This window comes from Halichoeres trimaculatus, unplaced genomic scaffold (assembly GCF_033239565.1).
Source record: "Halichoeres trimaculatus isolate MK-OKI-2021-1 unplaced genomic scaffold, fHalTri1.1 fHalTri1_scaffold_20, whole genome shotgun sequence".
Taxonomy (NCBI): domain Eukaryota; kingdom Metazoa; phylum Chordata; class Actinopteri; order Labriformes; family Labridae; genus Halichoeres; species Halichoeres trimaculatus.
Window position 1 is genome coordinate 13750867 of NW_027437198.1, and position 23571 is coordinate 13774437.

General features: G+C 42.5%; 5 protein-coding genes and 1 non-coding gene across 7 annotated transcripts; 3 read left to right on the forward strand and 3 right to left on the reverse strand.

Annotated features, from left to right (window-relative positions):
* Nucleotides 1-385: 385 nt before the first annotated feature.
* On the reverse strand, nt 386-5953 carry wbp2nl (WBP2 N-terminal like). Its single transcript, XM_074696854.1, has 9 exons — nt 5873-5953; nt 4888-5067; nt 4173-4281; nt 3921-4059; nt 3672-3764; nt 2913-3110; nt 2359-2475; nt 1745-1821; nt 386-1645 (listed from the first exon to the last, which is right to left on the reverse strand). Exons 2-9 carry the CDS (start codon nt 4944-4946, stop codon nt 1589-1591), a joined length of 849 nt encoding a protein of 282 aa, XP_074552955.1. The 5' UTR covers nt 4947-5067; nt 5873-5953; the 3' UTR covers nt 386-1588.
* LOC141809699 (zona pellucida sperm-binding protein 4-like) lies at nt 5834-8916 on the forward strand. 2 transcript variants are annotated; one of them, XM_074696853.1, is made up of 13 exons: nt 5834-5947; nt 6204-6350; nt 6449-6573; nt 6654-6777; nt 6845-6979; nt 7063-7235; nt 7313-7392; nt 7493-7626; nt 7707-7890; nt 7963-8107; nt 8183-8252; nt 8329-8463; nt 8543-8916. In XM_074696853.1, the coding sequence occupies exons 2-13, from the start codon at nt 6209-6211 to the stop codon at nt 8674-8676; spliced, it is 1581 nt and encodes a 526-aa protein (XP_074552954.1). In that variant the 5' UTR covers nt 5834-5947; nt 6204-6208; the 3' UTR covers nt 8677-8916. The 2 variants fall into 2 exon arrangements, with proteins under 2 accessions (XP_074552954.1, XP_074552953.1); XM_074696852.1 differs by lacking the exon at nt 5834-5947 and having other exon boundaries at nt 6009-6350.
* A 13-nt stretch (nt 8917-8929) lies between these two features.
* rrp7a (ribosomal RNA processing 7 homolog A) lies at nt 8930-10949 on the reverse strand. The gene is made up of 7 exons (XM_074696855.1): nt 10854-10949; nt 10501-10643; nt 10286-10411; nt 9824-9947; nt 9485-9582; nt 9197-9395; nt 8930-9087 (listed from the first exon to the last, which is right to left on the reverse strand). The coding sequence occupies exons 1-7, from the start codon at nt 10915-10917 to the stop codon at nt 9002-9004; spliced, it is 840 nt and encodes a 279-aa protein (XP_074552956.1). The 5' UTR covers nt 10918-10949; the 3' UTR covers nt 8930-9001.
* Nucleotides 10950-11825: 876 nt separating this feature from the next.
* poldip3 (polymerase (DNA-directed), delta interacting protein 3) lies at nt 11826-15979 on the reverse strand. The gene is made up of 10 exons (XM_074695746.1): nt 15862-15979; nt 15099-15199; nt 14454-14902; nt 14304-14348; nt 14131-14169; nt 13766-13990; nt 13459-13536; nt 13217-13346; nt 12977-13043; nt 11826-12853 (listed from the first exon to the last, which is right to left on the reverse strand). Exons 1-10 carry the CDS (start codon nt 15960-15962, stop codon nt 12637-12639), a joined length of 1452 nt encoding a protein of 483 aa, XP_074551847.1. The 5' UTR covers nt 15963-15979; the 3' UTR covers nt 11826-12636.
* Nucleotides 15980-16724: 745 nt separating this feature from the next.
* On the forward strand, nt 16725-16878 carry LOC141810246 (U12 minor spliceosomal RNA). Its single transcript, XR_012600062.1, has one exon. It is a non-coding gene; the product is annotated as a U12 minor spliceosomal RNA (small nuclear RNA).
* Nucleotides 16879-17896: 1018 nt separating this feature from the next.
* Nucleotides 17897-23460, forward strand: fam234b (family with sequence similarity 234 member B). Its single transcript, XM_074696038.1, has 13 exons — nt 17897-18045; nt 18973-19515; nt 19949-20062; nt 20267-20434; nt 20519-20634; nt 20761-20911; nt 21065-21203; nt 21450-21644; nt 21793-21871; nt 22046-22213; nt 22308-22428; nt 22511-22737; nt 22827-23460. The coding sequence occupies exons 1-13, from the start codon at nt 18009-18011 to the stop codon at nt 22827-22829; spliced, it is 2061 nt and encodes a 686-aa protein (XP_074552139.1). The 5' UTR covers nt 17897-18008; the 3' UTR covers nt 22830-23460.
* The last annotated feature ends 111 nt before the right edge of the window (nt 23461-23571 follow it).

Here is a 23571-nt window from a genome sequence, read left to right on the forward strand (position 1 = left end):
TTAGTGCATGATATTGACGTCTTTATTCATCCAGACTCTGGAGGCTGTTTGATGTTTCTGTACAGTGTGACTTCCTGTGATCAGAGTGAAGACAACGTTCAGCTTTGATAGTGTTTCATAACATAATAAATATATAATTCAGGAAGAGTGTGACTCACTGGGTGTCTTCTTTTTTTTTTTAACTTTGTGGAAGTGTTAGTGACAGGACGAGTCTGGTTATGTAAAATACGCTGAAGATGAAGTGCTGCGGGTATGCTGAGTAACTAAGCAGAGGAGAAACGATGAGCAGTGAGATGAATACATCACATATAGAGGGAATTGCAGAGGATAAAATACATGTGTATTTAAAACTAAACCCAATAGAAGAAGCACACCTACACATCAGTATTCATAAATGACTCATTTATTTGATTTCTCTGACAGACAAAATTCAGGAAGAGGAAAAAGAACTGCAAAAGAGATAATAATATATAGACATTTGATTAATTCAAGCAAACTAAAACCCAAACTCAAACAGATCTTCCTCCTGCTACAGTCTGCAAACAGTCCTTCAAACAGGTGTTAACTGATGCAGACAGCGGGAATGTGATTACATGCCCATTTGACTCCTCATCCCACCGCAATCAGGAAGAAATGGCGCTCGTTCAGAACAGTCAACAGCGAGCAAACACTGATGGGTCCGTATTTCAACGCTGTGGCTCCTGAAACCCCACACTGATGTAATTACACAGAGAGAGTCTGGTTCCAGGCTGGCTTTGCATACATGAATACAACAGAAGCTAAGAGCGTGGGGTCATTCAGTAACCTCAGCCCGACGATTTAACTTCTTATGGGAGGTTGAAATATTGCACATACACAGATTTGTAACGTAAGAAACCTTCTAAACCTACTTCTTAAACAAAAACCTCCCTCCTCTACATCATCACACCATGAAGGAAATGTTTGATTTGGGTCAAACAGTGAATTCTGTTTCTGATTTAGTCACTATCACGTTGGTCATATACAGGGAAACTTTAACCTCCTGTGTTCTGGTGACAGTCAAACAATCAGATACTTGTTTATCAACTATTTGACACAGCTCAGTACCTCTGGCTGGAAAACTACCACTCAAAGAAAAACAGAGTACTGCAAAAATATATATGTGTAATATGAGTTTGTTAAACTAAAAGAAGTGAATTATGATAATGCTTCAGAACTGTTTGTAAATTAATCCTGAAAAATACATTTTATTTTAATACATTACTTTCAGCTCTGCACAACCACTGATAAAATCTCCTCACCCACTCACAGGAAGCAGAATTGAATGAATCTGATCACTGAAAACGGTCGGTAAGACTGACTGATGATTTGTCATATTTTGCATGAGCTAAAAAAAAGGACAATCAGATGCTTTTTATTCTAATCCAGTATCCAAAATATTAGTATATATCTGTGATTATCTCCAACATCTTTAAACCCCCTGGCACATACATTTTCTTTCTCTAATCTACATCTAGTAGTCTTCCATCAACTTTCCATCTTGCTTTAGGATATATTTAAGAGATTGAGGAAGAGAGAGGAGTGTTGGTGAAGTGTCAGCCTCAGGGCCTCAGTTGTTTTTCTTCTCAGGAGAGTTTTGAAAAGGTGCATAAGGTGGAGGCCGCTCCTGTTCAGAAGAAAAGAGAAGATTCACTCAGGTTAAAGAAGAGCTCACAACTCTTAAAAACGATCTTTAACTGTGAAGAGGACGAACAAAGCAGCATACCATGGGCATGTAGACATTGTGTGGATTGTTTGGATCGTAGTATGCACTGCCTGCTGCTTCAGCCGCCTTGGAGTTACCTGTGCAGAAAATCAGATTTGACAAAGACAGGGAGAGAAAGAGTGATGACTGATGAGCATATTTAGAAACAGATGCTACAGCTCCTCAAATTGCAAGCAGCAGAAGTGATGCGAGGAGCATACCGTCAGTCATACGAAACACGACATCTGACAGCTCCAGGAATCTCTGAGACTGAATCTACTGGCGCGCCCCGAGGACGCAGAGAGGCAAACGTCCTACTTAAGCGCTCCCTCAAACTGAGATGTGCCAAACTGACATTTCAGCTCAGTGTACCGAGCTCACCCCGTGTGCATGGAGAGACACCGAAACCCACAAGGTGCCAGAAATGAGCAGATGAAAGAAGAGGGAGGGGGGGAGGTGGGATGTTTATCCTTAGTCAATTTGATGTTTAGCGGATGAGACATCAGCACCCCTTTTTTTGGTTGCATGATTTGAAGTGACTCACTTTGAGGCTGATAGATCAGATCTGACGTGTGCGGTGACACAGACACACAGGGAGGAGAAACAGAGAGAGAAAATGAGGGAGAGAGACGGACCTGGAGGTGGTGGTGGTGCTGTTGCTGCCCAGTTTGGAGGGGGTGCAGCCCAGTTTTGGGGGGGTCCAGGATAAGGAGGAGGTGGGGCCATGTAGTCAAAACCAGCTGGATACATTCCTGGAACAGAGACACAAAAAAGATTGCATTTCAAATCCAGCTTTGAGTTTTGGATGCACTAATAAACAAACTAAAAAAGTACTAAAAAAGATAAACTAACAGGAAATGATCAATCACAGTAAGATTTGTGCCTCAGGGGTTGTTACTCAGCACCTTCAGGACATTCTAAAAGATTATATGTGTACTACATGTTCCTGCAAAAGGAGGGAAAAGTATAAACACATCTCAGAGAATGCTGACTTTCCACATCCATCCAAAAGACTGTCACTGTGACAGAATGAAATAGAATTTAAAAGTTATCCACATAAGCAAGAGTTCAAATGATTTTAGTCAATAACATTTAACCTGAGGTCTTTTCAACACCTTGACATTAAATCTAATATATAAAATAAATCTGACCCAAAACATGAAATGTCACCAATGACTGAACTCTGTACCTCCTGCGGCTGTTGGACAGGGGTACCCCATGTTCCCAGGAGCAGGTGGAGGGCCCTGGTAGAACCCATTGTGCTGAGGAGGGGGTGGGAAAGGGTAGCCGTGACTTGCTGGTGGAGGAGGGCCATAGCCATTCATCATACCGGGAGAAGGATACCCAAAAGAGGAAGCACCGTTCTGAGCCGGAGCAGCACGAGAAGCTAAAAACAGAGCAAGTAATAAAGAGTTATGAGTGTGATTCTGGGTTTATCGGCAACTCTTCAAAAACCGGCACTTCCTAAACTTCTCTTTTTTGCACTTCTGCGGTAAAACAATTTGAGCCCACCCCTATCACACACATCATCACACAATTTGACCTGTGTCTGCAAGAATACAAAGATGTAACTGTTGACATCAAACTGTAAAAACCAACAAACGACTTTACAAAGAAAGCACTTAGAAATTAAAAAAACAACTTCCAAATGTGTGGTGTTGATTTGTTTTTAGTTTTATTGTCCTCCTGACAGTCCAAATTGGCTGTGTGCTTTGCTGGCAGAGCTGTGTTCATTGTTTTCATGTAGCCTCTCTGTCATAACACCCCCACCCCTCTTTGGGTCACACCCTCTTGTTTAGGAATCAATGTCAGCTGATTTGATGTTTGGCTTTACTGCTTTTCTTTCCTTTTTAGTTCATTGCAATATTTATCTAAGATGGTATGATCAGACATAAACATACATAGGAGAAATTAGTGATAACTGTTAAAAACTGCAAAGCCAACAAACCATTTGTGGCCAGTTTGAAGAGATGCTGTCCCAGCTCTATGGCTCCTCCACTAGGGAATGACATTTTGAAATGTGCCTGTCCCTCCCAGCCACCTGAGGAAAGAGTTAAAAACATTTAGAACAAATACAGAGTAGTTTGAGTTTTGTCTTCACATGTTAAAACAGTAAATGCATCACAATCCCAGACGCGCCATTTCAATGAATCAAATTATAATTTCATGATTGAGATTAGAAATAAAAGTCACGTACCACCAGGCTCAGCTGACACTGTCCCTTTAATGTAATTAGCTGCAAAGACTGGTTGCTCAATGCTGCAGCCCTTCATCAGATAGTAGGGGAACATAGCAGAGCCCAGGCAATCCTTGGTGTTACTGGACACAAACAACATCTAAAGGAGGAAACAAAAGAGAGTGACAAGGAGGTGTTAAAACAGGATGTAAGTTACTGCATCAATACTACCAACTGTGCAATCAAAGAAGTGTTACATTATGCTGTCAGTACCCTGTATGGTGTCAGGTATACATGTCCTTTTTTGGTTCCCTTCAGCAGATCTGTCTTGCAGGTAACATCGCTGAATGACAACTCCACGTTCTTACATTCCCTTAAAACACTGAAAAGAAGCAGTGAGAATTTCATCAATAACCCATCAAATCCTGCATCAAAGATCTACTGATAAAAACACTAGATATGTGGGGCCTACATGAGGTGATAACGAAAGAACTATTACAATGGCTCAGATCTGACTCACCCACTGCTGACGAATAGATTGAGTAATCCAAGTAGTATTAGTATTGAGTAGTCCAAAATGCTATCAATAAAGCCAACTGAGCAGTAACGAGCTCCATTTGTTTCAGTACATGTATTATGCAGCTTGGCAAATTTCTAAATGGTGTGTTGACATTTTAGTTTTCACATAATGTCAACATCCAAACGATTTCAACCGCTACTTCCTGTAACCGAAGTGGGCTAACACTAAAAGTTAGCCTGTTTTGTGATGAAGATAATGATAAATCGTTAAAACGATAAAAAAAACACACACATAGAGAACGTGTAACCCAAAATGGCCCACTTGTATTTACTATGCTAACGAGGCCAGCTAGCAGGGAGCTAACACTGTGTTGACTACGCACTGAAAGTTGAGTTTAACAGGCCAAAAAAGAAGAAACAGAAATCCTACTCATGAAAACAACTACATCAATGTGTTATTAAAACTCACCTTTCTCCATTGTTTATCAAAACGCCGCCGTTTTGAGCGTGATTCCGATTAAGAGCCATGTTTTGGAGATGTGTTGTGATCCACTGACGCCTCGGAAAAAGTCTGGCTGTCAGGCGGACGACGGGGTTGCCCAAGTTACGTCACTGCGTTACGTCATGACAGAGGACCCGTGACTAAAAGCTAACGAGCAAACAGTCAACAAAAAAAATATATTTATTGAATTTTTCAAACAATACATGCACAAAGACGGGCCAGAATTATTTTAGAGAGAGGTATTCTGAAAAGATTGTTTATATTTATTGTCTAAACTTATTTGCATTTATCTTTTTAAATTTTGAACAAATTCACATTTCAAAATAGCTTTACTTTTGCTAATTTAAGGTAACACATTGTTTATTTGGAATTTATTTCTTGACAGAAAAGCCCCATGGGATGAATCACCTCGTTTACCAGGGGACTCACATGTACAACACGAATAATTTCGAGCATATTTTATTTTATACATTCATATGTAATTTTTCTCACTTCGTTTGGAAAAATTGAACATGTTTTTTTTTTCAATCCAATACTGCCTTTTATAATGAACAAAATGGATTTAAGGCCTTGAGTTTAACAAAAAAAAAATAAAAATAAAAAAAAAAGTTAATGATCTCTATTTCACCCGAGATGCTTCTGGCAAACGTTTCATTCATGTTTTATCGGGATAATCGGAAATGTAAGCTACCAACTAGGAAAAGTCACAAAAGTACACCATAATTAATAAAACTCAGACTGATTGTCTATGACAAAGCTGACTTGTTATGCATACTTGTGAAACACACCCTTTTTATATATCCATATACATTTATACATGTGGTCTTACAATATAATACTCGAAAACACACACACATTGGAAATAATAACCTTTGATGTTGGAGAAGGATAACATCCGAGCAGAATCTGAACGCAACACGCTCTGCACTGTGTGTATAATTTAAACACTGACCTTTTCACTTGGTTCCAGATTATTCTGTCCTACTCTTTTCGTCAGATGAAGCCCCGCAGCTGTGGTAGTACACAGGTAAACAACGCTGATACATTCTGACAGAAACTCAACGTTTACACGAATCTAAAAACACGATGCTGATATGATTCTGCAGCTCTAGTTTCTTGCACGCCTGAAACCAATTAGCGCTAATTAACAGAAGTCACGTGATACCTTCCTTAGTCGTAGAAAGAGCCCGAAACTCCAGATTCAAACTACCAAAACAAAATCTAACCTACAACAGAAATGAATTTTCGCTGTGTACATTTTATTTTGATTTATTTAATTCTAGCCCTCATGGCTCAGCACTGTTGGTGTTTGACAGCAGCGCAGGTGAAGAAAACACATGAGCAGTTGGCTCTGCCGAGGGTCAGCTGCTCCGTCCGGAGGATCAGGGCTGTGTTTGGATCCCTGGTTCAAAGTAATGTTCATGTCAGAGGTAAGAAATACTCTCGTCCCAGAATGCAAAATGTTAAACCAAGCTCTCTTAATTTCACCGTTTAAGTCTCCTGAGGGTGCTCTGTTGGTTTTCCTCAGACGTATCAGGAGATGTGATCCCCGTGCCTGAGTCTGAATGGTCCTGTGGCGTGAAACTGAGCCAGGAGAAGAACCAGAGCCTCGTCTTCCTCAGCAGATATGACAGCTGCTATGCTCAGATTGAGGTAAAAATAGAAAAAGAAAACAGTGATGTCTTTACTCATCATCTGTTCTTTTACACTTTACCTCATCTCCTGACCTGCAGCAGGGCAGCAGAGTGGTCATCCCTCTGCAGGTGCAGCTGGCAGGAGAGGATCGATGGTTCAGGGTGAATATCAGCTGTCCTCTGATAAAGAGACACAGCCAGAGGAGTCAACTTGTTCCAAAGAGTGAGTAGAGAGATCCCATCAGAGCTCTAAAGATCTCTCACACATTTAACCGTAATCCTCTCTCCAGTGTTATCTGGAAGCTGTGACATTGAAGAAGTTCTGCGTGTTGACTGTGGCCACAGAAGCATTTCAGGTGATGACTGCCACAAACTTGGATGCTGCTTCCATGATGACGACTCTACCTGCTACTACAGACTTAACGGTGAGATCCATGGTCAACTGCTCTTCCTCTCCAGCTCTCTCAGGAGATAAAAACTCATCTTTCTGTCACCGCTCTGTTTCCAGCATGCTCTCTGGATGGACACTTTGTGTTCTCGGTGAAGGCCACAGATACAGACCTGCTCATCAGTCCCAGCAGCCTCATCATCAGAGATCAGCCACAGTGTCAGCCTGTGCTCACCACACAGGACACGGCTGTGTTCAAGATTGAAGTAACAGGGTGTGGAGCCAGGATGAAGGTGATGCCAAGAGTCTCATATAAAGATGTAAACTAACCCCATCTTTGCAGTAATTTTCTTTTATAACTGGTTTGCAGGTGGATGGAGATTTAATGATCTATGAAGTAGATGTGGAGGAGCTGCAGAGTGAAGGTGAAACCAAGAAATCCTCTTTCAGGTGAGTTTATCACATCCTCTGTAACCTTCATGTAGAGCTGAGGACGTGGACTGAAAGTTTTTAATGGTCATGTTGGGAAATCTGTCCTGGCTGTCTTCAGCCTCCAGGTTCAGTGTGAATACGAAGCATCAGATTTAAAGCACGCTGCAGACCTGCGCTCTCTGTATGCCGTGACCAACCCGCCACCTGTGATCGCTCTGGGAACCATTGGAGTGCAGATGAGGATAGCTAAAGGTGATGAAATGCAGAGACGAGGAGTCCCTGCAGAGTGAAGTCCATTAGAAGAAAACCTGACTGTTAACATGTTCCTATAGATTCTTCTTTCACCTCCTTCTATTCTGAGGACCAGCTCCCCGTAATGTTGCCGCTGCGTGAAGCTGCTTATGTGGAGATCTCCATCACCCAGCCGTCTCCTGACCCTTCACTCTCCCTGCGTGTTCGGGACTGCTTCGCCTACCCGGCGTCCAGACACTCAGTGTGGACGCTCCTGTACGAAGGGTAAGATGGAGACAAGATGCTGAAATAATGGAGTTTAAGTGCAGGTGACTCTCTTCCTCTCCTCCTGGTTAGCTGTCCTAACCCTGCAGACAACAGGAGGAGCTCTGTCCCCGTGGACAGCCAGGGGAAGACAAACTCCCAGTCCACGGTCAGGAGGTTTGACGTGCAGACTTTTGCCTTCTTGGACCCCCAGACCGGCCGCCCGAGTTTGGAGGAGGTACGGGAAGATCATCCACACACATGAAGGTTATTTTTGTCTTCTTAAAGCGTGTGTGTGTCTACTGTCACTCAGATGTACTTCTACTGCTGGGTGGAGATCTGCACAGATGACATGGACTGTGCTCAGCGCTGTGCCATCATATGTGAGTCTATTACTCTGTGTTTATCATTCTGTGTGTGTGTGGGTGTGATATTAAAGTTGAGTTTCTCTTCCTAAAGCCTCTGAGGGTGAGAGACGGAGGAGAGAGACGATCTCAGCCTCAGACCAGGTCCAGCTGGTCTCTCTAGGACCGCTGTTGCTGGGACGAAACCACACTGAGCTGGAGGACGGACCATGTGCCAAACAGAGGACGAGTAAGACCTTACCACTGAAAAGAATCTCCTTCAACACATTAAAAGCTCTCACTCTAATGTGGCGCCCTGTCTCTCTCAGTGCTTCAGATTACTGTGTACGTCCTCTCTGGAGTCGGAGCCGCTCTGCTGCTCATCGTGACGTTTACTGCGTGGTCGAGCTGCAAGAAGTGGAGGAAGCGGGATCACACTGAAGAATCTAAAGACCCTAAATGACTCTGAATAAAGGATTTATCGTTCTGTGATCTTCCACCAGACCTGTGTTTTTTTAATTTACACTGACATAAAGAAATCTGATGTTGGTTTGCTTCTCTATTTAATTTTATGCATAAATAATTGGCAGGCTTGACCCACAGATCATTTGTTGAAGCAGCTCTTTTGTGTTAAAATCAGAGCAAACACTATAATTTAGATGGCTTCTAAATTTTGAATTGAAAGATTTCTGATCACCAAGGTGTCTTCTTTAAACAGAAACAGTTTATTAACACAAATGTCCCGATTAACAAGGAAAAAGTATGAAAGAATGTGTACAGTATGTTACTCAGTAAGGTTTGAACTTCCTCTGTGCTCTCAGCAAAGCTATTCTCTGTTTGTCCTCCTCAAACTTTTTCCTCAGTTCAGCAATATCTGAAAGGAAATAAAATAAAACAAAGTCATTCCGAGTTTGACTTAAAGTTTCTTCATCATGTCTATAAACATGACCTCAAAGAAAAGAGAAACTGAGCCAAACACTCACGTTCTTTCTGTGTGTTCCTGTGCTGCCAGGTGTAGAAGTTCAGGAGCTCCTTCCTCTTTGTCTTCCTCATCTCTTTCTGTAGAGTCCTCTTATTAGCTGCTTCACTGTGAGGGCGGGCCTTCTGCCCTTTTGTGACTTTCACCCAGCCCTCTTCATCCTCCTGCTGCTGCTCAGCCTCCTTCTTTAGCCTCTCCTCCTCCTGGGACAAAGAAAAGACAACAAAGTTAGATTCTTGAAGACTCTGTGTTCTGTTTGTGGATGCTGACTGAAGATCTACAGAGATCTCACCTCTTCTTTCCGCTTGTCATGGCCTTCCATAAAGGAGTCAACAATTTTTTGGAGTTGGTCTGGCTGAATGAAAGCCTCTTTGTACTTTTGAATCCACTCTGGAGTCAACAGAAATGTGTCAGAGAGCGTTACAGTTCCGAGGTTTCTTTAACTTCATTTTTTTTTGTAATTTTAGCTTAAAAGACTGTTTGACTTGTTAATAACCATCTCTTGTTGGTGAAAGCCAGCTCAAATTGTTTAATCTGACAGACATAACAGCAAAGAAATATACTCATCAGAATAATCCTGGCAAATAAAGATCGAATTAAATTGAAATAAAGGACATTGAGCGTAACTCACTCTGTACTCCTGCCCTCACTGGATGCTTCTCTGTTGAAATCACCAAACGTGAATCATAAGGATGTTTTTTAGCTGCTGATACACTGGAGGAATTACTGAACACAATGTAGCCCACTTTAAAACCCTGAAACAGAGAGAACAGGTTGAATAATAATCCCAATTATCGTATACATAAGAAATGTGGTAAATCTACAGAAGCCTGATGCATCCACAAATTTAAATCACACCAATTACTCTTAAGAGCAAACTAATTCACTTTTTTTGCTGAGCTCTTGACAAAAACGATGATTATTCATAACTGCAAGCATGGCAACAGATGTGGGCAACTCAAGTGGATGCGGAAACAGGCTTGTTACTGTGTGAAAATGAACTGTTTGAATGCATGTCAGCTTCAGGATCCTGCAGCAAATGTTTAATCTCAGAGCTAAAAGCAGGGAAACTTCGCTCCCAGTGCAGACCAACCTGTTTAGTAGCTGGTCTGAAGACTTTGGACAGCGTGGGTCCTGACTCCTGGGAGGATCCTGGATGGTCTCTAAGCTCCACGGACTGAATATTGCCAAACTGTGAGAACAGTTCTCTGATCGCCCCCTGAAACACACACAGTGGAAATGAACAGTTAGAGAAGGATAACTGATGATGTGATTCAACTGTGTGTTTACGAACAGCTCCATGTTTACCTCTGAGCAGTAAGGAGGGATATTGAGCACAAACAGAGTCCGGTCCAGAGGTCTGTTAGAGGTCTTCTCTGCTCGAACTTTATGCTCTTTAATAAAAAGTTCATGGTGTGTAGAGCTGTTTGAGTCAAACTGCAAAGACAGAACTGAAAAAAACAACAACAGCGTCAACGCTCTCGTTGCTCTGTTTCAACATCTGTTATCGACAAGCGATGCCTGCCTGACTGAACGAGAGGACTACTGCTAAATTTCTACAAAGGCCTGTAAAACTATGAGATAAAACCTCTCTCCGAGGATTAAAGAGTAAAATAACGATATGAGAAATACAGCTGATACCTTCTTATTATTTTTAATACCTGTAAACCCTCCAGGAATGATGCACGGCTGGCCACCAGCATGTTTCTTCTTGAGCGGCGCCATCTTGCTATGACCTTTCACACCGGAAGAGAAAAACTTTTGCGTGTTTTGATATTTTTGTTTATTCTATTCTGTGTATATATATATATATATATATATATATATATATATATATATATATATATATATATATATAATTCAAACCAATTACATACACCGATGATCTAAAAAAAACGTTGTAAGTAATTAGACTAAAAAAAATGTGATTTAAAAACTACAAGGAAGTATCCCCTGATTTAGTATTATCTAGTTTTTTAATGATCTCAGGATAACGGATTATTTTGCTGTACACTGGTGCAGGTGGTTAGCGTTGTTTCTTCAAAAGTGAGAAGGATTCTGGTCTCAGTGTCAAAGTGTTAGCCCTGTGATAGGCTGGCAAAGTGAACTGGTGTTCCCCATCTTGCACACAATGCCAGCTGGGATAGATTGCAGCCCCCTGCTACCCAGAAAAGGAAATTTAGAAAAGATGATGGATGGGAACTCAATGCCTTGCCATATCAAGCCAATAATGTAGTGTTTTTTATTTTGACACCCAATCTCATATTTAAGACTTTAAATACTACTCTATTAATCTCAAAACTTTAACTTCAAATCGCATAATTCAAACTTTGAACTTATCATTTAACAAATTTGCTATTTTGTACCTTGAAAATTGATTCTGTTACATATATATGATAAAAATATACACCAACTTACTCACATTACTTCAGCCTAACACACTTAAGGTTTGGAGCTCATTTTCAAACACAAAATAAACTTCCCTTTATCAGATGATTTCTTTCCTTGCCATTGATATTAACTCATTTCACTTTACTCTCATCCTGACGGTTTTCCTCCTTAGGAGAAATACATCTGTGCTGTAAAGAACCCAGAAAAGACGAGATAGGTACAAAGCTAAATGTTTAATGACAACATTTCACAAACAGGTCTGATCTCTCTACTTTCATCTTCACTGACAGACTGAGAAAGAAAAAGCAATTTACAGTCCTCAACATAAACGTATCAAAGAGTTGAACATGAGCTGCTTAAAAACTGGACTCAAAGTAAAACCAGCCACAAACAGAGTACAGAGAATGTGATGGTAAGAAAACATAATCTGACAGTTTGTAAGCCTGGAGACTGAAGTTCAGACACTGTTTGTCCTGACCCCAGCTTACTCACATGAGTGTTTCAGGTAGAGACCAACAAACCTGTCTCATATGGTATACGCTGCATCCACTGAGTGTCGTCTGAGTATCACATGTATGTTTTTGGATGCACCTGAAACCACCTGTGTTAAGGTCAAAGCCTTTAATTGTGATGTTTAACCAGCTATCACAATGTTTTAGTGTCTATGTTTCTCTCTCTTCACCTTAATTGGGACATGTTCATTTACTTCTGTAAATCCAGGTATCTGAATTTCATAATGGTGTGGCATCGACTTGAACAGAATTTAAGAAAGCTACCAAGTACCCTTAGATTTGGATTCCCCACCACAATGGATTAAAATAACTAAAAATGTTAAACTTCCTTTACTAATCGATCTCTGGAACAATTCGTTTACATCTCAAAACCAAAATCTGGATCTTTGTTTTGATGAATTTTACGTTCAGATCAGGGTATCAAGGTGTAAAAATCTGAGAGCTCAGCAGCCTCCTTTCACTGTGAAATCAAGGTTTGTATGTGAACACTGAGAATGCAGTAACATGTTATGAACAGAGAGTTATTCACACGACACAGGAGCTATATCTTGATGCGGAAGGCGGTGGCCTGTGAGCTGGGGGGCTCAGTGGTAGAGGTGGACTGCGCGGTGGACTTGAACAGGGCTTTGAGGATGGTCTGGGGGTCCACCTCTGGTGTGGGCTGAGAGGATGCTCGCTGACCGGCGGGGCGAGACAAGGAGGGGGGCAGACCGTCTTTCTTTGTGGTGCCGCCTGTGCCTGGAGTGTCGCTGAGCCTCCTGTAGGAGTCAGGCAGAGATGTCACATCAACTCAGCAGAGAGTCCACACTATTAGTGTCAAAGTCCCTGAGGTGTTTTCAGCTGCTTTTGAAACGCTGAAATTAATGTGAAGGTTTACTCACAACAATATGGGCTGATCAGAAGTGATGACGTTTCCCTGAATATGAAGGTTACACTTCATCGGTTGGCCTGAGGGAGGAGAAGAAACGATCAAACAGGCGGTAGAAACAGAAACTAACCTCTCATTTCCGATGATCTCATCTGACCAATTGATCCGTTAATCGTGCAATAATATGAAAGAACAGCTGACTCGCCATCATTACTGTACTCAAAACAGAGATCTCTGTGTTCTTGCCACTCACCGTCCAGACAGCGGTTGTTGTACTTCCTGTAAGCGCTCACTGCGTCCTCTTTACGTACAAACACCACCTCAGCCATGCCCAGCTTCACTAGTCGTGCTCGCTTCAAGGCCCCGCACACACAGAACAGTTCCTGAAATACAGGAGCACAGAAACACACTGAGCGAGTGCTAACAGCACAATCAGGACATCAGTGCAGGTCAAAGTGAACGAAAGGTGATCAGCAGTCAGACTGATTCACTCACCACAATGTCCTCCTCGGTGACCCGGGGATGCAGGTTGTTCACTGTTATTTTTGTCCCCTCTAACGGACTGAAAGCAGGCTGGAAAGAGGTACAACAAAACCATGAGATCAAAACTTTACATGACCTTATCACATGATCAAAAGAAGTGACCCGCGTATCACACATGACTGAAAATAAACCAACCAGCCTTTATCTGGCCGTTTTCCGTCAATAGACTCCTAAAGTGTTTCAAATCTAGTTCTGACTTCTAACACCAAGCAGCGGACATGAGCACAGACTCATCAAAGATAAAAGCAGGGATGTTCACCTGTGGGGAAGTTGGAGCTGTTGAACTGGCTCCTGCTGTGCTCTGCTGCAGAGTCCTAGAGACTGGCTGTAAGGCTGCAGCTGAGGACCGAGCAGCAGCAGCTGTGCTAGTGTTTGGTCGGGTGGGAGCCACAGGGACAGGAGGACGTGGAGCTGTGTAAGCATCATTTTTTACCACCTTGGTGATCGGAGCTGACATGGAGAACGATGAGCCCAATGCACCAGACTGAAGAAAATGAAAGAAAAAAAGAGGAATAAACCATCAAACTTAGACCTTCGGGCTCTGTGTATGTGATAAGTAAAATGACGGAACTCAGACTGCTGTCATACAGATGAAGCTGGAAGCTGTCATGGTCTTTACCATACCTGTTTATTGGAGATGCCATCGTGCTCATTTGAGACAGGCTGTGGGGAGAAAGGGTCATCTATTAAAGATTTTCCTTGTTCAAATATTTGTCCCTATAAAAACATGGGGTGCTCTCATCATGGGAAAACTTTGACCAACAAAAATTTAAAAATGCTGTGAGAGACTCTTGTACCTGTGTAGCTGCACGCGTTCCTCCAGACATCGCCATCGGTCGTTGCTGCAAAAACAAGAATCACATATGAAAAGAACAAAGGTCATTAACTTTATGTCATTGTTAAATACTCACATTCAGAGGCTGGTTTGTTAGTCCTCTCAAGCTCACCTGGATGGTCTTTGTTATCTTTAAGGGTGGTGCAGTCGCTGCCTGTGTCGGTGTCCCTCCGATGCTTCTCTTCAGGCTCAGTCTATCACGAGCATCCATCACTCTCTTGTTGATCCCCAGCTGTGGTGTTGGTGTAGCCCTCACATTCAGTCCTTGTACATTACGGGTGAGTTGTCTCAGATTCACGCCTGCAAGATTGTTGTTGGTGTGAATCTGTATCTGTGGCACATGTGTCTGACCCTGTAGCTGGTGTGTAACTGTCGTCTTTTGTGTGGTCTGTACAGGGACAGTGAATTGAATCTGTCCTTCTTTGCGTGAGTTAATCATTTGCCGGGCGTCCTTCACTCCTCCTCCTGCTCCTGCAGATACTCCTGGTCCTCCTTTACCTCTGATTTTGAAGCGGGCATCTTTTTGGCCCAGCATTTCTCTGGCATCTTTTACTTGAAAACCTAGTCAGAGACGGGGAAGGACAGTGTCACATAAGTACAAATGTCTCTGTCAGGGTTAGTGAAAACACATCACAAGAAAACAGACTATATTTATGGATGCATATCCTCTTAGAGGTTCCCTTACTCTCCATAAGATGTTTTGCCAGTGCATCAGTAAGTCAGCATCTCTTCTTTAGACAAAATTAATGGCTCTTACCGGTTCCCCCTCCAAGACGCTGTCTCATATCTCCGGCTCCTATCCTCTGCCGGGCGTCAAAGCCCTTACCAGCACCTCCTGCACCCCGTCCAAACATTGGTCTGAGAGAGACAGACATTCAGTTTTTCATCCACACAACGAGAATTGTTTTTGTTTTTCTCTATAGCATATCAAATAACTTAATTTCTTAACATATCCCTCCCTACACGTTGAATACAGCTCGGCACTTTATTTTTTACACAGTAAAGGGGGATTTCGATGGTAGTCATCGTCACTGCAGTATGAGAGTGAAACAGTCAACACCCTGAGCATCTGTATGCACTGTAGTGATGGAGCTGGAAAGGCGTCCACCCTAATTAAACCCAGGCTTTCAGAAACGTTTGTTCAACAAGGGAGAGTAGAAACCTGCTTTACTGCCAACATAAATATTAACACGTTACACAGACGAGCCTGTGGGGTAATGCTACATACAGTGAGCTAACTGCTCATAGCTGAACGAAAGACTTTAAATCACAGACTGGCAACAGAACTGGATTTTTCTGCCAAACTAAAACCTGTTTTGGATCTTTAGATGATTAAGGCGCGGAGGCCTTAGGCTACTATCTGCGCTATCTCGACTCTCTCTACGATAAATATGGGCTAACGATAGCTTAGCCACCAAGCTAAAATACGTCTCATTTTATGTTAGGCTTTGTTAAATCTCACTTCACGTGAGCACATCACCAAAACATCAATACATGTGAGTTGTGTGCTGCTTTCGTACCGTTTGACCGGAGTTTTAAGGTTAATTCTTCGCTGTCGAATCACTTCATCCAAAGAAACGTCCGCCATCTTATCCCTCTGCCTCGCCGCGCGTGCGCACATCACGTTAAGATCACAAAAACTACGGAAGCCGGTTTTAGAGAATTGCGTTTTGTTTTTGTTTTTTTTAAGAAACTCTCCGTACTTTAACCGTCTACCGTTTTGCAACCACTGTTTGAGTGTCTTCACCTAAATAGAATAGAAATCAAACACCTTAGCTTCAAGTAGGCGTCGTCTTCTTTACGCTAATCCATTTGTATTTAACCCCATTTCTACTTTTTTTAACGGTTTAAAAAAAATCTGATTTTATATTATATTTTATTGCATATGACTCTATTATCATTTTCATACTTTAGCATAACTTTTCTTTTCAAATTTTCTTTAATCTAGTTAATTATTTTTTATGGTTCTATTATTCGGACTGTATTTATTTCCTTTATATACCTACTTGTATTTGCCTCTGGTCCTTTGTAACTGTTTTGAATCAAGTTAATTTATTATTGAATGCTTTATAAATCAAGTATCTTTACTTTAACCTTATGAGGCACTTCACAGAGAGCAGCCGATCCTCATTACGAGTAATATCTGCGATCGATTAATGTTCCTTCGTTGTGGTTACCCATGAGCCTCTACTGTAGAATGTTACTCTTGTCACTCTTGTCCTGCCTCTTCATTCCGTAAAAAACATTACAGTTTTATAAAATCAAAAATTCGCAGACATACAGTTTCGTAAGTCTCTGATACGCGGATGGTGCGTTTACTTGGCACCCTGACTGAAGACGGTGAATCACTGTATCTAGAGCTACGTTCGGCCATTGATTGGTTATGCCTTAAACTGATGAGTAAGGAAAATAACGACGCGGGGTGACGCCCGTGTCCTCATATACTCTATGAGACGAATTTTTGAAGGGGTAAAGGTCTACCTGCTGAGGTGACTCGCTTACTTCGCGAGATGCTTCGTGGGATCAGGATCTTCCCCGAACCCCATTTTGTAAAAAAAAAAAAAAAAAAATCGAGAAACACAGATAAATTCAGGGAATTACAGAGTCGTCGATGATCAGATGTTATATGTCTGTAGTTCTAGCAAGAAAACGTCCCCCATCTGTTCTAAACTAGTGTGGGTGTGTAGAGGCTGTTATGGCGGGGGAGGTTTCAGGAGACGGGAGATAACCATTGGCCTACTTTGGGGTAGGAGACTCAACTTGGTGCACCGTCAGTGAAGGGGTATACGCTTGGGTTTACAGGGTGGAGGCCTTGGTAAAGTATCTGGTGACTGTGCATAACAATTATATCACTGACATCTTCACCATCAACCGTCTGGAGAAGTATTCCTACCCTATAAATGCATCAGATTGAGTTTTATTTGTGTAATATAATTGTTCTTCGGTTTATGGTGCTTTGTATGAGGTACGGTACGTGATGGATTGAAGGTTTGATGACATATTATGGACCCCCTCAAGGCCTGCTGCAACCAAAGTACCGCAGTGCATAAAATGATCCGAAACCAAATAAATATTTCAGTGTCGTGCTTGAGTACAGAAGCTGTATTTATTTTTTTGTTTGTTTCATAATTTTGAATTACTCATTTATATATTGAGATTCAAAATGTTAGAAAGAGTGCAAGTGCTGGAAAAGCATAACAAACAAAAGCAAAACTAGACAAAAACGTTGCATACTGAGAAGCAATGTTTTTGTTTTCCAGATTCTAGGGAAATTTTATCGTATTACAATCAGACAAAAAGTTTCAATTCTGAGTGATGAGTTGTAAGGAAAATAAAATACGTACATAGTGAATAGATACAGAGAGAAAAGCAGTGTACGGTCGCGATTCTTCTGTGCATACCTCTTATTTCCAGAAAGTAAAATACTTGATATCATTTTCCTCGATTACAATTTTGCAAGTTTATCACTTTTGGGAGCTTTGATTTAAGGTCAATTTTGAGAAATTGTGTATAGAATCACCGCAAAAGGCAGACAGTAGAAAGAAAAAACTCAATGTCCCAAGATGCACTGCGCAGCCGAAGCTCCAACCTGCGCGGTCGGTCGGTCCCCTCGAGCTGCTCATCACCGCAGCCTCACGTCGCTGTTTGTGGATCCGTTAGAGGAGAAATGGCTGCAGCGCTGTCTCGTGCCCTCAAACTGCCCGGTAAGATGCTCGGCTCAGTGTTCGGCTCAGGCGGAAGAAACTTTAAACAGATTAAATGCACTGAATGCATCTCTGGGGAAAGGTTAGAGTTAGATCTGAGAGGATCCTCTCTCTGCTGCGCTCTTCGTGATTCATTTAAAGCTCTCATACTGCCAGCATCTCCTCCCCATCCGTTCACAAAAAGGATCATTTCGTCGAAATTACAGAGATAGCTTAAACAGACAGGGTCTGCTGTGTGAGAGAGAGATAGTTCTGATGAGGATGATGAGGATGATGAAGGTGTGTGTCAGAGTTTCTGCTGCCTCTGAGCTAACTGCTAGCTAACGGTAACTGACCTGCTCCTGTAGGGTAAACAACACAGACATGATGATCAGTAATGACACTCATAACACCTGTGAGTGTGCAATAACTACAGTTTTATTCGTTCTATCGCTGCAAAAGACCTTTTTATTTTTTATTCTGTGCCTCATACCAGAACCAGAATTTAGATCAGGTTTATTCCTAAGCCGGTCTGGATGCGTAAAGTGGGTTTTTGTCGGTGTTTTTGGTGCGAAATAATAAACAGAGGCAAGATAACAGATTAAATAGTTTTAATAATAATACTCACACTGTCGAGGAACTTAGAATATTACAAAATGTAATATTGTATAATAAATTAGAAATAACAACTTAAAACCCTGGCAGAAACAAGTTGGGGAGCTGTGTGAAATCAAAGAGAATTCTATATAGATACCCTGTGTCAGCATCTGTTCATGTGATTGCATTACACAATTTAACTGTAATATAAAGGTAGATACAGTAACTCTATGTGTTAGAACTGTTAACCTATAATCTTTAAATAACCACAGGAATTAATTACTACAGTGTAGTATCTAACTGTGGTCATGCAACAGATGATCCTCACCAGCAGCCTCTGTGTCTCTGCAGGCAAGAAAGGCTCTGAGCTTGGGGAGTACGACCCTCTCACTCAGGCAGACAGCGAGGACGAGAGTGAGGAGGACGACCTCGTCCTCAACTACCCCAGAAATGGCCTTGGCAGGGACAACTGCCTTGGTGCTGGCTCCTCTAAGCTTCGGGGTAGCAGATCTGGACGGCTCGTCATGGCTAAAGATGAGGGTCAGGAGGACGAGGATGAAGAGGAGGATGAATGGAGGGAGCGACTCCCCAACAAATCAAGGCCGGACAGAGACGACATGAAAGGCGTGCAGTACTGGAGCCATAGGGACTCAGGAAGGGACAGGGATGGGGATGACAGAGGGGGGTCTGGAGGCGGTTCAGGCCTGGGGGTTCTTAGTGCAGAGGCAGAGGAAAAGAGGATGAGGATGAAGCACGCTGTCCGGAGCGCATTTTTCCTTGTGCCTCTGGTCTGCGCCATGCTGCTGGTGCTGCTGTGTGCATTTCTCATCCCCTGCAGGAAGGGCGAGCTGGAGAAGAAGCTGCAATGGGAGATAGTGCTGGGAGTCGCTGGAGGTAAAGACACAAGAGTCAAAGTTTAAAACATCACTAAAAGTCACAAAAGCTAAAGTTTCTTTGACTAAAAAAGACGAGAGAAAACACAAGATAAAGAATTAGGTGATATTCAGGGTGTGTTGTTCTTAAAACCTGATGCAAACATTAATTCATCCCCCTTAGACCCTTCCCAGGAGTCTGTGTGGCGAGACGAAGCTGGCTCACCTGGTAATTAGTCACGTGTAATTATACAGGATTGTGAGCATCACCCTGCCCACCACATGACCTGTTTCAACACGAATATCTGCAGAGAGGCATCATTTACAAACTCCACAGGGCTGGGTCTTTAACCAGCACATCAGCATCTCTGCCACAGCAGCATGTGAGGAAACAAACAGGATACCTCAGCAGTAAACACTGAAGATGGTTTCTCTTTTGTTTTTCCTCTGTCCAGGTGTAAACCCACCTCCTCTGGCTCTGTGGGATGTTGATGGAGACTCGGTAGAGGATGTGTTCCTGGGAGTTACTGAATGGACCAATGACACGCACCCTACACAGGGGAACAAAAGTATGTGAGATGTCCTACAAAGGCTTCACCTCTTCATCCTGACTTATTTCTGATCTGATGATTGATGTGAAAGACTGACTTATTGAGGATTCTGGAGCTCCTTAAAGAGTTTTAGAATCAGTCTAATTCAGAAATTAGAGGATAAAACTGCACGGCCCAATAACATCCTCCATCCCATGTTGTTTCTGTCTCTGTGTGACTCAGTCTTCAGCACGGTGGCGCTGTCTGCAGTCAGCGGTCTGGTGCTGTGGAGGAGAGTCATGCACGAGTCTGTGAAGTACATCCAGTGTGGGCTGCAGTTCAGCAGTCAGTCAACACCTGTGGTTCTCATTATCGGAAAGTCTGTCATCATGGCGGTCAATGGCACCACAGGTTAGAAAACAAGCTGCACAGATATGAACGGTCTAATCCTCAACATAAAGACTCTAAAGCCTGTTTCCCTTTAACGATCCTCAGGGAAGAACTTTTGGACAGTCTCGCTGAAGAACATCGTATCCCAGGCGGTGTTGCTTCCAGATCTCCAGGGGGATTCAGTCCCAGACCTGCTGATAGCCACGCTTCCTGCAGACGAGGTAAAGTGATGAAAGCTTCCTCCTTCCTCACATTTCTAAAACTGCATTCTTTTATTATGTATCCCAAGAGCTGCATCTATACACTTAAAAACACCAGTATCATAAATGTGACGTTTCCTGTTTCAGGCTTCAGATCTCTCTCTGACACTGATCTCTGGGCTGACGGGGGCAAAGCTGGGACATCCCGTCCCTTTCAACCTCACTGGACAAGGACGCCTCATCGGTCCACTGCTGCACGAGACGCCACTGGGAGCATACTTCATCCTCTTTGGTTTGGGTAAAGAATCAGTCAGACATGTTAATATCAAGGTCTATTAAAAGATGCTCTGATGTCACAATGTGTGGTCAGACCGGTTGTGTAAGCTCAAAGGGAACATTGACTGTCTTTATATGATCAGACTAAACTTGGCATCTGTCTTTTTTTTTTAAGGTAACGTGGAGGCCATCTCTGTGCGAGATATTTACATCAAAGCCACCGGGAAGATGCCTCTAACCCAGGCACTGAGGAGAAGGGATCCAGGCTGGGATGAACTGAAAAAGACCAACTCCTCCTTCATAAACATCTACAGGTATGTTTCAGTTTTTATCATTATGCAGCGCTGAATGTGTCTTCAATGACCGTTAGTGATCAGATCTGTCCTTCCTTCTCTGTGTACGAATCAAGCCGAGCCTCTTTGACCTTCACTAGATTTTAAAAAGCATCAGAGGATAAAAAAAAACTGTCACAGGGCGAAGAGATAGCAGAATATCCTCTGAAAATTCTCTGGAACATCTCAGTAGTGCACATCTGACAGTCTGTGATCTTATCTTCCCAGAGGAGCTGAGAGTGCAGAGTTCTTGCTCCCTCTTGTGGCTGGTTTGGGGAACAACAAGAACAGCTTGGACACAGTCACCAACCTGAACTCCAGTAAGAGTGACTGGGTGCTGGTGTATGGCTCCACCAAGCTGTCGGTACTCAGACAGAGAGACATACGCAAAGAGTGGACCTTCAACTCATCCGAGCTGCACTGGTAAATGAATCCCATCAGCCTCAGTGAGACGCTCCTGTGATCAACATACAGAGGTCACCTGAGGTCATGTGATGTGAACAGCAACATTCAGACGGCTTAAAGACAAAAGAACACAAACTTTGGTTTAATATCTCTCTTCCTGTTGCAGCCAACCAGTCCCAGGACACTTCAACGATGACCGAGTACTTGATCTATTCATCCAACATGCAGCGAACGGCATCATGCAGGTGAAACAAACTGCCTGTGTCAGTGATCAGGAGCTCGCATGCTGCACAGGAATGTTCAGTTTTGGTTGTCAGTACAAATTTAAAGGGCTGAAGTGACTGGAGAATGCACTGCACCTTTAAGTGATCTTTTGAGTTGATAAGTCATGCTGTTTTTTCCTCATCTCTGACCCTCAGGTGCAGATCGTTGACGGAGCACAGGGGAAGCTTCTCTGGTCAGCTGACTTTGTGTGTCCCGGTCTCAAGTTGGAATCTTCTGCTATCTCCACCTCAACTGGCCAATCAGCTTTCCTCTTCTGGGCCAGCGAGCCAATCAGAGCTCAGAGGAACACAACAAACCCCACTGTGAGTCTGATGTGAAGAGAAGAACATCCCTAAGATGCATCAGTGTTAATACACAGATTAACACATGAGTGAAACCTATCCTCTCTGTCTGCAGGTGGCTCCAGGTGTAGCTGCAGCTCAGCCACTTATCAGAAAGCTTTTCCTGCTGCACCCAGCATATCCCACAATCCTGCTAGAGCTCATCAGCACCACCGACACGGCGGTCACCTCGGCAGGTAAATGTTAGAATGTGAAATAAAATAAAAAGATAAAACCAAAACATGCATGCAGTTACTTTCTCCCTCTCAATGTTGACAGTGAGCTACCATGAGCACCAGAAAGACGCCTTCTACATCATTGTCTCCTCCCGACCCACGGCCGGCTCAGAGCCAGGTGCTCAAGTCATCAAGAGCATGAGCCTCAGAACCGCTATCTCTAAAGGGAAGATTGTCAGATTAGGGGAGAGCAATAAGCCGGGGGATCCAGTCAAACCAGGAGCGTACGAGGTCAACAAGTTCTTCAGACGTCTGACTTTTAAACAGCAGGTGAGGAAAAGACTAGAGTTTAAGATCCAGGCTCTTAAATCAAAGCATGATGTAACTTTGAATGATTGTCTCTATGTTTCTTTGTTTAGTGATGAGCGATCGCTGCCACCACAATTCGACTGGAAGGACCAACATGAGATAGAAGATGACTGAAGTGATTTCTCTGCACTAATGAGGCTCTGATGATTCCTCCTGAGCTGTAAACTTCCTGTTTTATTCACAAAGTATGATTCTGTTTCTGTTTCTTAAAGGGGAAAGATTCATTTGTAAAAAGATGATGTGTTGGTAGAGATTTTATTTATGTTTTCAGTTGATGTTGTTAAATTATTTAACTTGCATTGGGAGAAGTCTTAAATATTTCATTGATTGTTTGATTCTTTGAGCAGATGAGGTTTGTTACACTGACAGTGAAGCACAATAACACTGATGGAAGAGCATGTACATACCATATGTTTACACTACCCAGCATCTCCAGAGCTCCTCTGAGGCCAGTACTCAGTAATCATCTCGTAGCCTCCCTTGGTCAAGCTGTTCCTGCTCTTCACCATTTCAAGCCGTATAGATCTTGTAAATATTTGATGCTGTACAGTATTTATTGATTTGCCTTCCTGGTTTATGTTGTCAGATTTCTTATGTATATATGTCGTCAAACACAGTTTTTCTATGTGGCCGAAAAAGATTATGGCTTTGAAATGTAAACTGCAAAACAAGAGAACATATGAAACCAACATTAGCTGTTTTGTGTGTTTATTTTTTGACCTTTGTGTTCTTGTATTTTTTTTCAAAGCTCATTTTGCCTTAATGAAATAAGTAATATTTGTGTCATTTAAGTCA

Coding starts and splice junctions, on each gene's coding strand:
- poldip3 (XM_074695746.1), bottom strand. CDS start 15,962: ATGTGCGCACGCGCGGCGAGGCAGAGGGATAAGATGGCGGACGTTTCT. Junction 13,991..14,130: donor ATGGCATCTCCAATAAACAG/GTATGGTAAAGA, acceptor CATTTTCTTCAG/TCTGGTGCATTGGGCTCATC. Junction 13,537..13,765: donor CAGCTCCAACTTCCCCACAG/GTGAACATCCCT, acceptor ACCTCTTTCCAG/CCTGCTTTCAGTCCGTTAGA.
- rrp7a (XM_074696855.1), bottom strand. CDS start 10,917: ATGGCGCCGCTCAAGAAGAAACATGCTGGTGGCCAGCCGTGCATCATT. Junction 10,412..10,500: donor TCCCTCCTTACTGCTCAGAG/GTAAACATGGAG, acceptor TGTGTGTTTCAG/GGGGCGATCAGAGAACTGTT. Junction 9,088..9,196: donor CAGGAACACACAGAAAGAAC/GTGAGTGTTTGG, acceptor ATTTCCTTTCAG/ATATTGCTGAACTGAGGAAA.
- wbp2nl (XM_074696854.1), bottom strand. CDS start 4,946: ATGGCTCTTAATCGGAATCACGCTCAAAACGGCGGCGTTTTGATAAAC. Junction 4,282..4,887: donor TTGATAAACAATGGAGAAAG/GTGAGTTTTAAT, acceptor GCTTCTTTTCAG/TGTTTTAAGGGAATGTAAGA. Junction 1,822..2,358: donor AGCACCACCACCACCTCCAG/GTCCGTCTCTCT, acceptor TTTTCTGCACAG/GTAACTCCAAGGCGGCTGAA.
- fam234b (XM_074696038.1), top strand. CDS start 18,009: ATGGCTGCAGCGCTGTCTCGTGCCCTCAAACTGCCCG. Junction 20,063..20,266: donor CCCTACACAGGGGAACAAAA/GTATGTGAGATG, acceptor TGTGTGACTCAG/TCTTCAGCACGGTGGCGCTG. Junction 20,912..21,064: donor CTTCATCCTCTTTGGTTTGG/GTAAAGAATCAG, acceptor TTTTTTTTTAAG/GTAACGTGGAGGCCATCTCT.
- LOC141809699 (XM_074696852.1), top strand. CDS start 6,158: ATGAATTTTCGCTGTGTACATTTTATTTTGATTTATTTAATTCTAGCC. Junction 8,253..8,328: donor TCAGCGCTGTGCCATCATAT/GTGAGTCTATTA, acceptor CTCTTCCTAAAG/CCTCTGAGGGTGAGAGACGG. Junction 8,464..8,542: donor ATGTGCCAAACAGAGGACGA/GTAAGACCTTAC, acceptor TGTCTCTCTCAG/TGCTTCAGATTACTGTGTAC.